This window comes from Serpula lacrymans, assembly GCF_000218685.1.
Source record: "Serpula lacrymans var. lacrymans S7.9 unplaced genomic scaffold SERLAscaffold_4, whole genome shotgun sequence".
Classification (NCBI taxonomy): Eukaryota; Fungi; Basidiomycota; class Agaricomycetes; order Boletales; family Serpulaceae; genus Serpula; species Serpula lacrymans.
In genome coordinates, this window is record NW_006763293.1 from 1,023,645 (window position 1) to 1,038,213 (window position 14,569).

The 14,569-nt window shown below is 48.4% G+C and overlaps 4 protein-coding genes across 4 annotated transcripts; 2 read left to right on the plus strand and 2 right to left on the minus strand.

The window, feature by feature from the left end:
• Positions 1 to 915: 915 nt before the first annotated feature.
• SERLADRAFT_435145 (uncharacterized protein) lies at positions 916 to 2,196 on the plus strand (the record flags this gene model as incomplete). Its single annotated transcript, XM_007315395.1, has 3 exons — positions 916 to 1,597; positions 1,655 to 1,716; positions 1,777 to 2,196. The coding sequence occupies 3 exons, from the start codon at positions 916 to 918 to the stop codon at positions 2,194 to 2,196; spliced, it is 1,164 nt and encodes a 387-aa protein (XP_007315457.1).
• Positions 2,197 to 4,847: 2,651 nt separating this feature from the next.
• Positions 4,848 to 7,215, minus strand: SERLADRAFT_460647 (uncharacterized protein; the record flags this gene model as incomplete). Its single annotated transcript, XM_007315396.1, has 15 exons — positions 4,848 to 4,979; positions 5,052 to 5,216; positions 5,273 to 5,284; positions 5,343 to 5,471; positions 5,522 to 5,572; positions 5,625 to 5,704; positions 5,768 to 5,889; positions 5,945 to 5,964; positions 6,020 to 6,272; positions 6,331 to 6,409; positions 6,469 to 6,570; positions 6,625 to 6,712; positions 6,765 to 6,950; positions 7,005 to 7,067; positions 7,126 to 7,215. The coding sequence occupies 14 exons, from the start codon at positions 7,174 to 7,176 to the stop codon at positions 5,091 to 5,093; spliced, it is 1,362 nt and encodes a 453-aa protein (XP_007315458.1).
• Positions 7,216 to 7,377: 162 nt separating this feature from the next.
• Positions 7,378 to 11,084, minus strand: SERLADRAFT_446591 (uncharacterized protein; the record flags this gene model as incomplete). Its single annotated transcript, XM_007315397.1, has 7 exons — positions 7,378 to 8,514; positions 8,571 to 9,618; positions 9,674 to 9,833; positions 9,886 to 10,124; positions 10,185 to 10,704; positions 10,755 to 10,865; positions 10,931 to 11,084. 7 exons carry the CDS (start codon positions 11,074 to 11,076, stop codon positions 7,781 to 7,783), a joined length of 2,958 nt encoding a protein of 985 aa, XP_007315459.1.
• A 1,133-nt stretch (positions 11,085 to 12,217) lies between these two features.
• Positions 12,218 to 14,419, plus strand: SERLADRAFT_446592 (uncharacterized protein; the record flags this gene model as incomplete). Its single annotated transcript, XM_007315398.1, has 6 exons — positions 12,218 to 12,335; positions 12,402 to 12,584; positions 12,655 to 12,761; positions 12,834 to 12,921; positions 13,526 to 14,108; positions 14,166 to 14,419. 5 exons carry the CDS (start codon positions 12,252 to 12,254, stop codon positions 14,078 to 14,080), a joined length of 1,017 nt encoding a protein of 338 aa, XP_007315460.1.
• Positions 14,420 to 14,569: the final 150 nt, after the last annotated feature.

The window sequence follows — 14,569 nt, forward strand, 5'->3', positions numbered from 1 at the left end:
AAAATTATATCCAACAGAGGCCCACAATTCGCCTCTGAAGTATCAAAAGAACTCCACAAACTCCTAAACATCGAAACCGCACTCTCCACGGCATACCATCCACAGACTGACGGACAAACAGAACGATCCAATCAAGAACTAGAGATCTACCTCCGCATCTTTTGCCAAATCAACCACACAGTTGGGCAAAATACCTTACGACGGCCAAATTCTGCCACAACCAACAGCCACACTCCACGAATAACCAATCGCCATTCTACCTCCTCATGGGATACGAACCCCGAGGAATCCCGACTAAACACCGATCCACAAACATCCCGTCAGTAGAAAAACGATTATCCGAACTGCTTAGGGCAAGAGAGAACGCTCTAAAAGCACACGAACTAGCGAGAAGCAAGATGATGAAACGAACGAACGGAAAGTTCACCAGATTCTCAGAAGGACAAAAGGTGTGGTTAGAAAACACCAACCTGTGGGAAAAAGCCACCGGATACAAGAAGTTCAACATGAAACGCATCGGACCTTTCCGCATCCAAGAAAAGATCTCTCCGGTAAACTACCGATTATCGTTACCTCCCCATTGGAGGATACACAATGTTTTCCACGCATCCCTCCTAACCCCGTATACCGAAACCGACACTCACGGACCGAACTTTATCCGACCACCACCTGACCTTATCAACGAAGAAGAAGAATATGAAGTAGAAAGTATTCTTAGACACAAACCCTGGAAACGCGGACGCCGTTACCTGATCAAATGGCGCCATTACCCTCATTCCGAAAACTCATGGGAACCAGAAGAACACCTGACCAATGCTGCAGAGATACTGGAAGCCTATAAGAGAGACCACAAACTGCGTTGAAGAGACAACCACCCCCACCACCACCAATCCTCTGCCTCTCAAAACACACAACATGTCTACTTCTCACTCTACCGGCTTCCCCATCACCACCTACTCTGTACCCGGCGAAGCCAACATGCTAGCCGACGAACGAGTGTCCTTTGCCCGTGGACAACGACACAACCAGGCTGACGTCTCTGACGCCATAGAATTAATGTCAGCCAAAAACGCCCACATCTATCTATTTCGTGAAACAGAAAAACGCTATCCCGATGCGTACCACGCTCTTTCTTCCCTATACACTTTCCTTAACATAGACCTCGTGGCTGACGAACTCCTGAAAGCCATAGACTCACTACATTTGTTGGAAAACGAGCATTCGCAGCACAACAATCTGGACTCGAGTATCTGTCGGGCACTCCGGATGGAAAAGTTAGTTTTGGAATCTTTGGAACGACGCTTGAGGATGAACTCCTTGAGTGGGCAGACGGACGCGGCAAAGGCATATTTGGAATTAGGCGGGAAGATCTTGCTAACCGAGGCGCGCACGCGGATAGAGCGAGACGGCTATACGAGTACTCCTCCACCCGGTTTGTCCCGCCGGTCCCCATTATACCCAGATCAGATCAGTGTTACCCCGGAGCTCACCTACCCCACCGCCACTCCACAACCTCCGCCCACCCAGTTAGCGGAAAAATACATTCCCACCGTCCCAACCAGCCCGACCTCACAAGGGTCGAACCCCTCCAGTCCCCGTTCCACTGGGTCGAACCCAGAACCACTACCACCGCAGTCACCTCCGCCTTGACCAGTACCAAACGCCCAAACCCGTCGCCTGACGAAACGACGAGGAGCCCGACTAGGCCAACAAGAAGTGATACTCCAGATCCCCGCCGTCAGAACTCCATCGAATTGGTGATCTCGTACGTCGAAGAGTCCGAAAGACAGTCCGCCTGGCGTAACGCGCAGGCCTGAGACCGGCTCTCCTTCCAATCCAATCAACGTAGATGACGCCGACATGATCGACCAATTGTACGCGGGAACGTACAACCTGGGAGATGACGATCCCCCCACTCCCAAATCCGACACCTCGTCCAATACCCGACGAAAGTACCACCAAGGCGTTCGCGACAACGCTCCTTACTGTCAAAACTGCGGTTGGAGTGATCACCGTACATATTACTGCGAAGCTTACTACTGCCCCAACTGCGATAGACGCGCACCAGGGCATAGTTTCAATTGGTGTCCTATTTGTAGGGAAAACGAAGATAGGATTCTGATGGAGGGATTACATGGAGACGTCAGCTACGACGACAGCTACAACATGGATGGCGAGGGTACCGAATTTCGGTGAAATTCGAAGCAAGTAAGGGGGTAATGTTACGATTTGTCTACCTCTATTACGGACTACTTGTTTCTCTTTACTCATCGGTTATACCATCGAACCGATGACTCACGTCCTTCACATACACTTCCGCTCCTCTCGCACTTCTATTACTTTGTATAGTACTCAGTCCTCAACGGACAGACCTACCCTAGATAGGACGTAACTCCTATCGCCGACTTACTTCTCTATAAATACACTTGTAACAGTAGTAGTATTCTCCAATACGATTCTACGCAGTTCACGCTTACAAAGCTAGAACTTCCAAGATCAGACTTCCATACGGAAGAAGACCAACAACCATTGGAATCCCTCTATTCAGAATTACATCCTCGAAGTTGTCTTCGGATAAGTCTCTTTGAACAAACTCGACGAACCCTCAGACTTTGTTAAGCACTTTGTGCGTAACAATATATCCATGGAAATTTGGAGAAATCATCTACAATGATAATCCAGTACCAAAAAGCCCTCCCTGGAAGTTGGTTTAATTGGTCCTCCAACATCTGTGTGCACAATTTGTATGGGGCGCTTGGCTCGGTTTCCTCCAGTGGACTTGAAAGGTAATTTCTTCATCTTTCCTAAAGCACAAGGTTCACAAAACTCCCGGGTTCCGGTAAGGGTGTCTATGTCCTGGAGCTGTCTTTTTGTAACCATTCGTTGCAAGCGGTCCATTCCAATGTGTCCCATTCTCCTGTGCAATAAATTTACATCTACTGCTGCAAAAGCTGACTCCGGGTTGATTTCGGGTTTTGCTTGGATGTGATAAAGTCCTCGCTTGTGTAACGCAGTGAGGATAAGTTCCTCCTTTTTCCGAACTTCACAAGCATTTGACCCTGCTGGAAAAAGTGTTGATAACCCCGTTTTGGACAATTTGTGGACAGAGACGAGTGCTAACGTGAAGTTTGGCACAAGTAAGACATTTGACAGTGCAATATTGTAGTCCTTTTTGCCAACAGTTGCTTGTAGGATTACTGTTCCAATGCCAATGGCATTTACAGAGGATTCATCCCCAAAACTGATTGTCCTCGGAGGATGCAGAACATGGTATGTTCCTGGCTCAAACCAGGAGCGGTGAGGGACCATGTGGGATGTTGCTCCGGAGTCAATAATAATTGTTGTTTTGGTCTTATCGGGTTCCAACACAAGGTAAGCTTGAATGCGTTTAGCAAGGGGCTTGGAAATATGTACATGATCCAATGCAATATGACTCTGTTCCTCCTCGGAGTCAGATCTGGATGATTGCTCCGCTGTATTTGCCTTTTCCTTCTCTTTTCCTTTATCCTTGTGTCTTTCCTTTCCCTTCTTCCTTTGACCTTTTTCAGCTGACTGAAGTGTTCGACACTTTGAGGTGTTGTGTGATTTGGCTTTGTGGAAGTTACACCATTTCTCCTCGGATTTGAGTGCTGATTCGGAACCTCCAGGGGCCTTCCCTGACTGTCATGCAACTTCTGCAGTGATCCGGATCTCAACTGCATCAAAGGTAAGTTTATTTTCTTCAATCGTGTTGATTACTGATGACTGAAATATTTGCCATTCAGGAGTGCATGGGAGAGATTGGAGAAGAGCGAAAGCCATGAGTTTGGTATCAACTCCTAGTTTCATTCCGGAGAGGTGTGAATCAATTGTCCGGATTTTCGCAATGTGGTCCTGGATAGGTGATGTCCCATCCCAGGACAATTTGGTGAGTTGCTGGAATGAATAGAAGGCCGAGGCAATGTTGGACGTTTGATGGAGTGAGACAAGTTTATCAAATAACTCCTTGGAGCTGGTGAGGTCTCCAGTCCTCATTAGGAGGGCATCACAGATGTGGTCCTGGATGATTCCATGTGCCTTCTCATCCTTAAGTATCCAGGTGATCTCAGGATCCTCCGAGGAGGTAGGTTTTCCTGGTGAGGGCTTAAGCTCCTCTCCAGTAACAACCTGGAGAACTTTTTCCCGACGTGGCTTTGAGATGATCCGGAGTTTCCATATCTGAAAATTGTTGGGTCCAGTGAGAACTGGACATGCAGATGTATCACGTGCTGTGGTCATGGTTCCGAGGTTGCCGTTTCAAATAAGAATTATTTCCTGCGTAGCTTTTGCACACCAGGGCTCATAACCTAATAAAACTAAGTAAAACTACAATAGATGTTAGTTTAAGGTGATCTCTAATAAATGTAATGTAACATACCTCAGCCGCTGCCCGAGAGGCTATAGAAACGACTGAGGTATTCCTATACTAAACCCCCTACTACTTATAGTCGGAGGTGCTACTCGCTACAGTATAATGACTCCTAGGAGTACAATTGTGCTCCTAGGAGAACAATGGTTACTCCATGGAGTGGTGGCTATGCTCCATGGAGAACAATGGCTGCTTCGGCAGAGACCAGGTTTATCCAGTTTTGTCAGGGGGTTCAAATTTGGCATCTGTGAGGAGACTATAACTTAGTCTGTAAACCACATGGCAAAGGCCCGTTCAACCTCAGGTATTGTGTGGGACAATTAAGCATATGGGCACATGAGAGGGTGCCATGGTTCTGGATGCATGTATACTCACCTGCCCCAGTGAGCAGTTTCTCCTTGACTTGACTGGCCGAGGTTGCAGGAGGGAAAACTGCTGTGGCCACAGCGCAGTGGGCGCACCAATCAGAGACAATGTTCAACTTGTATATTACTGGTAAGTGAGATAAATAAATTGGCGAAATTAACTTGAATCGAGCAGCCTGAATACTATTCTCTCTCCGTATTGCTTAGGCGGTTCACATTGATGATGGCTTATTCAAAATTGTCAATTGAATATTCACTGATAATCAATACAATGATGGCAATACAACAGGCCCACTGACCAGTCCTCCAGGTGCCGATAATGTGGGACGTATGATTTTTTAGAAGTGAGACTTGACACCAGCCTTCTCCATAACTGCGAGCTCTTTCTTCTTGATCTCTGCTGCCCTCTTGGCAAGTGCTGGGCCACGTTTCAACTCCCTCTGCCCAACTTGCTGAATATGTACCTATATTAAAAGGCAATCAGTAGCTAGACTCCACTCTCAAGAAGCGAGACGCTTACAGCATCGGGTCCCTGTCAGAAAGTATTTCAGTTTCCATGAAGTTTCGTCACATCAAAGGTGAATACGTACATCGGCAATGCGGAGCGTCCTCAAGTTTGCAAACATGCTAGCTAGTGGTTGATCCTGGCTGAGACCTTCCGCTCCATACGCTTGCATAGCACGGTCGATGACACGGAGAGCCATGGATGGGATCACGAACTGTATGAAGGTTAAGTAAACCGACGCAACTTCTCAGTAAGGTCACTAGCCTTTGCAATACCAATCTCCTTGAGTGCTCCCTTGGCTTTATATTTGTCAATCTAGCATCGCACATCAACCAGTAGCAAGAAAACTGGACATCTCAGTAGCTACCTGTAGCGCCGCGCTCAGGACAAGTAGACGTGATGACTCGATTTCAGCACGAGAATGTGCAATATCGGCAATAACAGTACCTTTGCCATGCCAAAAGGTCAGCAATGGCACTATAAACACCAAACTCGTCTAATGAAGCGTACCGTGCTCGTAAAGGTATTTTCCAAATGTCTTCCTTGAGGGGTCAGTTATCCTTTGGATCATCAGGTCAAGAGCCATTGAAGCTGCGCCTATAGAGCGCATGCAGTGATGAATACGACCAGGTCTAGAGGACGATCAGAAAGGAACATAGAGTACACAGTCAACAGAAAATTACTCACCCTAAACGTCCTTGGATAATCTAAGAACAATGGCCCTGAGCTCGTTAAGAAAACACATAGTTCAAAATAACCCACCTCGAAGCCTTTACCCCAGCCAAGGACAAGATTTGATAATGGAACGCGAACGTTGTCGTATATGATTTCGCAATGTCCTTCAGGGGCATCATCGTACCCGAAGACTTCCATGGGACGAACCACTTTGACACCAGGGGCATCGGCAGGGACTATTACAACACTTTGCTGGAGGTATGAGTTGGAGTTCTCAGGGTCACTCTTTCCCAAGACAAGATGAAGCTTCGTTCGAGGGTCACCTGCTCCACTTATCCACCTACAAGCATCATGAGCGGCGCTGCCATGCGCTGATATACCCAAACTAGCCTCCTTACCATTTGTGCCCGTTGATGACTATTTCATCGCCTTCTCGTTTAATGGAGGTCTTGATGTTGCGGGCATCGGCGGAGGATACTATTGACACACAGGGTTCAAGAGAGGGCTAGTAAGAACAATCTCGGGTGCGGACGAACCAAATCTCTCGGTCATAGCAAAAGCCGAACGTATTTGGCCGTTGAGCAAAGGTACGAGCCACTTCTTCTGCTGCTCTGGGGAACCATACCTTGCGAGAACCTCTGAAAGCCAATGGTCAAAGTGTTATCCAGGCGTTGCAGACTCAAATATCTCACCCATATTCCCAGTATCAGGAGCGGAACAGTTGACTGCTTCAGACGCCATGTGTCCCCCACGACCGAGCATCTCTGCCATGACGGCGTACTAAGAAAAGGGCGTGAATGAATAGCCTCCATATCCACTCTTGAGGACATACCTCGAGATTGGTAAGAGGTACGCCGTGTTCTGGGTAGTGCAATTTGCTCAGGAAAAGGTTCCACAAGCCAAGTTTACGGGCTTTAACTTTCAATTCTTCGATAACCGGAACGATGGTCTTCCAACGTTGCACAGGATCGCTGGGGATTTGTATATGGGCAAGCCGCTGCGCCGGAAGCACTTCATCCTACAAACAATTGAGATATCACCCTATCACAGCGTCATGCGGTACAAAACTTACATGAAGGAAAGCAATTAGCTTAGCAAGTGTCTCCTTCCCGTAGTCTGAGAACTTGTCCTGTATCTGGACACATAGAGCTTCAGTACAGTCGCGCCTGTAAACCACAGATAATAACACGGACAAGATTCCAGGACGCTTCTGAGGTCAGCTCTACGATTGGATGAGAGACCATTTGTATACTTGAGAAAGTTAGTGGTATGGGTTCAAGTTTAATCCTTAAGAATTTCGTTGCTTACAGGTATTGAGCGCTCGCACCGGCTACTTACATCAACCGGTCATGCGACTATAGCCACCGAAAACATAGGCGCTGTTTTCTGTCAATGTCGTCATCCTAATCACAGGTTTGCATCCTTTTAACATGTTCGAGCGCGCATTTATAACCTTTGTAAAGTTTCAAATGATATCAAGGAATGCGAGCTAGGTGTTACAAGATCGATACTGATAGTCAATGTCAGAGAAAGGAGTACAGCATAAGAAGCCTATTAGTAACTAGTTCAGTGTATCAAGGATTAAAACAAAACCCGAGTCAACGCAAGTGCGTAAGGCTCAAACACACAAAGATTATTAGTAGTGAATATGCATATCGCCGTGGAAGGTCAAGCAAAGCACTAAGCATACAGTGAAAACTCTAGCACCGAACCAGATCTCGTCAACTCGTGTATGGATACAAATATACGTCGTGTGGTCACCGTTCGGAAAGAAATTGGTCCAATGCCATTATCGAGGCACGTATGATTCAAAAGGGATGATGTTGAAATCTCCTCTGGATATTATTACTATCGGCCTTGTTGATTATGTTGACCGTGTCGGCTAAGGTCTGAAGAAATATCACCGAGCGAAAACGGTAAATCGGGATCAAGCCCAAATGCACCAGCGTCAAAAGTCTGCCAGAGTGAATCTTGATCTCCAGCTACTGAATATCCGCCTGTGTTATAATTGCGGATATAGTCCAGGCCATGAAAGGGAAGTCCTGGTGTGGCAAAAGACGCGGTGGGAGGTGTGGTGGATAATCCAGAGTACCCCATATCTGATGCCCCGTACCATGTAGGGTCCACATTGGACTGAGAATCGTATGGATGTGAGTACGACAGAGAATTATTCTGTAAAACGGGGGAGTACATCTCGAGGCCCTGCTGCTCAGCATTGCTACCATCCCAGTGGGAGGAGCTCCCTTGACCCATGTTATGCTGAGACTGCAGTCCATATTCGAGATCAAATTGGGATGGCGACGAGACGTGGAGGGGGGATAAAGGAACTGCAGAATAATTGCTATATGGCGATGCTACCATCATCCTCGGGCTGGCTTCTTGATTTTGAGACGCATCAAGGTTTGATATTGAAGGGGATGGTAGATTCACCGAAGCGGGCGAACTATGCGGACTGGACTTGCCTGGGGCAGAGCCCGGACTGGCATATATGCCATGATATGAGGCCAGGTGGCTTCCCGCCCTATCGAAGCCTTCGCTCTCATCATGACCACGCTTGCGTGACGTTGACCTATTTCGCTGAGCTATAAGTAAAAAAAAGTTAATAAAATAAGGAATAAGTTTTTGGAAAAGGACGCACAGTCTACGCGATAAGCAGAAGCAACAGGAGCCCGGCGGGTAGTATTGGTCGAATCTCGAGAACGACTGATGCGCCTTGGCTTGCCCTTGACGGGGCGGATTATGGTAGGCACAGGTGATGACGGCGAAGCTGCAAGAGAGCGTCGGCGTTCGAGCATAACAGGCGGCACGGTCGAAGGGGCTGCCATAGGACCACCTTGCCTCCCACCAGCGGACGACTTGATAGCTTCATCGGCGGTTTTGGCCAAGTCCGTGAGCAGCTCTTTGCATTTTCGAGCGCCAGGCCAGTACCCCTCCCAAGATTCCAGGGCAGCAAAACAACTCTTGGCTTCCTCCATTGCGACAATTGCCGCTCTCGTATCGGAGCAGTGCATGGCGTAAAGCAGTATAATCACAGCGGAGCTGAAAAGATGCTGAATAAAAAATGCGAGATGATGGGAAGGGGGTATCACATTGTGGATAGAGGGGGCCAGATGGATACACGAGCGGGCAGAGGCTACGGCCTTCGCAGTAGAATTGGGAGCGATGAGCTGATCGCGCTTGACGGGTAAGAAATTACGATGAAGTGTCGTGAGAACAGAGTAATAATGGCTGCACAATACGGCTCCCATAGTGACTTGTTTGTCGTTAACAGACTCGTTCCTGAACTCCGCGGGAAGATTGTTACACCACTGTGTCAGTTCCTGATCGAGTGCATCGACGGAGCGTTGGAGTTCAGCCTTCCTTTCAGGCTCCAGGATCTCCTTGCAGTTCTCGATGGCGTAAACTTCTCTGAGAATCCGTCCGGCTATCTTGTACAAGTTCGTTATAGCGAGAGTGCCATCCATGAGAGATGGGTAATTCTGCGACAGCGGAGCTCCACTGAAATACTCAGGGAGGTTCTCGTCATCCACGCCTACAGGGTCTTCAACGTCACAATCCGAGTCCTCTATGCCGAGCGGACGTCCTAAAGCAAGAGCAAGCATGCGATCCAGGGCATAGACCCCCCACCATATCTTTCTTCGAGTTTCTTTCTCGATAGGAGTTATCAGTAATCGTCGAGGTGATCGCTGCGTAAGGGGTTTGAGTGCGCAGAACTAAGTTGTAGACAACGATAACACTTACATGAAGGCCCAAATCTTGCGCAGTGCGTACTGCTTGTCCCACGAGAAGCCACGCTTGTGGTAAGCAGTTGACTGAGCACAGGAATGACGACATGAGAATAAAGCATTGAACGTGGGATACTTGGATGGTTGCGTGGCTGATATAATGTAATATCAAGGCTCTGATAAGAGTATATGTGAATAGTAATTTGATTCAGGGCAACTTGAACGTACCTTTCGTAATAGACCATGCCCATTCCACCATCGTCTAAAGTCTCTCCTTTCAGACGGGGGTCATTAATGAGCCTAGCGGCGCATGCAAAGACAGCGAAAACGACGGAAATAAAGGCAGCCTCGGTCTTTGCTATGACAGCGTCATTTCTATTGGCCATCACAGACTTGTATTGCTGCATGAATGAGGGCTTATCGAGAATCGGCATTAGGAAGTGAAGGCGCGTAAAATACGCGTCGACCTATAGAAAGAGATGTATTAGATAATCGTAACCATCCTAAACAATGAAATGGTGACTGACAAGCTTATCGGCCAAATCCTCGTCGGGATATTCGACTTCCTCTGGACCAGGGAGGGCGTGGACCTTCCCAAAGAAGACAGAAGCGGGAAAATATAGTTTGTTGACACTTGGACCTGGTGCTCGTGGATCTTCTTCCATGGGTGATACGCGGTGTAGAGGAGACGTCGTGAGAGCCTTGAATGATTGTATGAGAGACATCGTGGAGGATCCGCCTATCCACCGCATGTGACCGTGTTCGTCAAGGGCAAGCTGGCCGAAAGATTCGGAAACGTCATCTTCAACCTTGATAGATTGGGATGATTCGGGAGATGACTTGTCCTCCACATGAGCGTCTTTCGGTGGGAACGTCATTGCCTGCAAAAGAGTAGACGCCTGAGGCAAGGCATCTGACTCCGAGCTTCCGGATGGGCCAGGGACCACTGGAATGTTGAGAGTGGGCCCCAGCTGCTCGAGAACAGGAGTGATCTGGGTGAATAGGGACTCCATGTGGAGAAGACGGGCCTCTAGTTCCTGCACATAGCTGGAGAATGGTGAGAGACATGTCCACGGAGAGAATAGATGTGGACTCACTGTCTGCTTAAAGCCGCCCTGTCCTTGGTCTGAAGCCAAGCACAACTAGATCCAGAGGCCTGGCATTGGGAACAGGTGGGCTCGCATCCATCGCACTTAATCTTCTTGCGTCTGAGGAAAGTGGATGAGGAAACGGAGAAAAAAGATGGTGAAACACGATGACGATAGAGACCAACCTGCAACTTTCACATGCCCGCCATACTCTGCGCCTCTGTAGCTGCACAGGCTTCAAGCCCACGTCTGGCGAGGACTGGTGCTCTTCGTCGATACGCTTTTTCTTTGATTGATGGGTCATGGATTGCGAGTTGTCGTTTTGGCCCATACGGTTGTAAAGAAATTGTGTCTGAGCAACCTGGGGGAATGTGACCGCTCTTCGGGGAGCATTAGGAAAGGTCGGGTCGGTCCGACGCCAGACATGACTAAGCATCTGCCGGTCCATCTCTTATCTGTCCACGCCGTCAGCGCCTCAGCCACAGCATCTCCCTTCCGCGCTTTCCTCTTACCTGTACACAGTGGAGCTCGCTCTTGACGAGGACAATAGACGTCCTTATGGACAATTGGGGTCTTTGGTTGCTGTACGTCTTGCCAACCCTTCTCCTTTTCACCCATTCCAATATATACCTCTGCGGAAATGAATATTTTTCATTTCACAGATAGCTGTGACGATCCCGCATGGACTGTTCCGAGTTATGTATGTCTCCCGGTCGCCCACATACCCGTATCCGTCGCACGGTACTCCCGGGACGAGAAGAATAGCCTCGAGTCTCATTCCTCTCTCATTTACTTCATGTTCTCTCCCGTCCGAACAAGGGCTTTGCGCAGACTCGCGATCAAGCGTACTTATCGTCGACCTGTCGTTGGAGTGCCAAGGCCCCTCATTCGAGTTTCCATTCCTTAGGCGCTAGTGGGTGATTCCGAGCTGCGTCAGCCTTATACCACATGGTCCCGATCGTTCAGTCGTGCGTCTCCGCTGTTGTTTTTAGCTCAAGAAGTCTTGATTGTCTCGCAACCGTATCACGCTTATGGCGACAGAGTCACTCCAATGGCTTGTATTAAGGGCAGCTCTTGTGCTGCGCGCTGTGTAAGGCTTCTCCGTTTGGTTCTGGCTAAGTTTTGCCTAGGCGAAAACTTGCTGACATTTCATGTTGGAGCATGACTTGGGTGGGGTATACGGAGACTTTGTGTCTCCGAGAACAAACAGTGGATGGTATTGGTCCCTGGTAACATTAGCACGTCTTCCGTACTTTGTTTATTCTCTCTAGAAGCCACTCGTAGAATGCACCATAAAATTAGACAATTTGTAGTACTAAGGAAGGTCGAGGCACAAAAAGTACTAGCAAGTACTGCTCTTCACTGCAAACCTCGAGATACGGCAAGGCGGCTCGCCTACTTTATTACCCTATTTGGCGCCACGTGTTGTTTAGCCATGTTATAGCCACAAGTGGCGCTCGTGCAAACTTTGGCAGGACCACTTGCTGCTAAGGCGCGAGCTCTGATATGACCGACGTAGAGACAAACCAGCTTCCAGCACCCGAGGGTGCTGACCCAATGCTTGACGATGGAGAAGAAGCTGAGTCTAAAGTGACGAACCCTTACTCATTTATCAGGCGGACTACTTAATGAAACATTCGGGATCGTATTTCACAGGAAATTCAACTCATGAAGCAGCGGGTGGAGGAGATGGAGAGGGAGGCGAAAAAACTACGTGAGCTACAGGCTGCGGCTGAGACTGCAAATGGTGGAACCAGTACAGAAAGCGATTCTGGCGTGCCAATGGAGACGGAGGAGGAAAAAGCTCTGTCAGACAGTCGGAGCGTGTTCGTCGGTAATGTGAATGCTGCCCGCTATCGCGATAGATGACTCTTATCCCTGAACTTTTCTGGAACACAAAATACGCTAGGTGGATTATGGTGCGACACCTGAAGAAATTCAAGCGCATTTCCAAGCCTGTGGAACGATCAACCGAGTTACCATACTATGTGACAAATTTACTGGACACCCCAAAGGGTACGACCATCATACACTCCTATTCGCATTATATTTTGGTCTCCTGACGTCCATTACGATTGATTGTTTCAGATACGCATATGTCGAATTTGCAGAGCCAGATTTCATTGATGCAGCATTAGCCATGGACAATTCCTTATTCCGTGGTCGACTTATTAAGGTGGGAGTCATCTATGCGTGGATCATGCTTGTCACTCACGCCATTCGCTCAGGTAACATCAAAGCGAACTAATATTCCCGGGTTTAATGGCCGTGGCAGGGGTCGGGGTGCTTATAGAGGCGGATACAGAGGAGGATACAGAGGTGGTTGGGCAGGTTACAGCCCCTATCGAGCGCGCGGGAGGTACGTCAGCCTTCTAATTTTCACATATGTTCCTTCACCAAGAGCATTCCAGGGGACGGGGACGTGGATATTAATCATAAAAATGGACTGTGTGGTCAGTTCAACACACGCTCATGTTTGTACGTCAACGACACCTGGCTTATGTACTGTTACGGTGCTTGGGGGTTTGTCCCGACCAAAGGCGGTTCCTCTACGTACATTTCTGGTCTCTTTCTCCCCACTACACCATGTATTGTTCAGAATTCCCGATTTTGAAATTTTACAGCAATTTATAATGCCTTTCTATAAGCCTTACTCGCATAAACGTGCAGATTCAAAAAGTTGATGGAAAGACAAAAGCGTCGTACTCGGCATATGCCGAGTTCTGAATCTGAATCTGAACCTGCAGTTTGTCTCCATGTCTGGCTATTGCTCTCTAAAGACTAGTAGTACGCCGCGCAGGATGTCATTGAGCATGTTCAAAATATGTCGGGCGTTCAGCAGACCAATGTCAACGGCGCCGAGCTCGTATCCATTCTCTAAAGTAGCCATAGTGCCTCCCCCACCTGCCATTCCCAACCAAGAGGCACTTATCAAAGGCAAAGGTCTCATGCCATACTTGCACCAGACTTTACCGCATCCTACGAAACAAAAATGGCTAGCCACGCTTTTTGCACGCAGACACCCAGAGCGCCTTCTTCCCGGGTCAGTGCTCACCGTCACCCTCGAACACGCGCCCACCAGCTTTTCCGGCGTCCTCCTCTCCATGCGCCGCCGCGGCCCAGACACCTCCTTCGTCCTCCGCAACGTCATCCAGCGGACGGGGGTGGAGATGCAGTTCTTCGTCAACTCTCCCCACCTGAAGGATATCAAAATCGTGCAGAGGGCGGGCGGCGGAGGGGGGAAGGAGGGCAGACGGCAGCGAAGAGCGAAATTGTTCTTCTTGCGCGATTCTCCAGAGAAGATGTCGGCGATTTCTGCGGGTGTGAAGGCATAGGTTTTTTTTGCTTTGGGAGGGGGGGTAGGTGCGCTCTTGATTCTCATTAAACATCTCGTTTATTTAATTTCTGTCGGGCTGGCAGATTGAGGAAACCGGTGCTCTTCGAAAGCCGTTGATCTCGTACACCTCTTCGACCTTGCAGCAGCAGCAACAGCAAGCCAAGCGAAACCCACCCCATCGTCCTACTGAGCCCGTTATGGGCCATCATTTCATGCAAGGAAGGTAGTGATACAATTGCAAAAAAAACCTGCACCTGGCTTTCTTTTTACACCACACATATTCAATAATTACTGTAATTTGGTCAACCAAGCAATGCGAGATTGAATTCCTCATAAATTTTCATTGCTCATATATCCTATCTAGCAGTAGCAAGGCTTTGCACGACATGCCTGAGCTTGAGCAAGAAAGAGAGATATATAGAGAAAAACAGGTTCTGATCGGCGGGGTGAGGGTGTGGTCAAATAATGTTTGACCGGCCCAAATAGG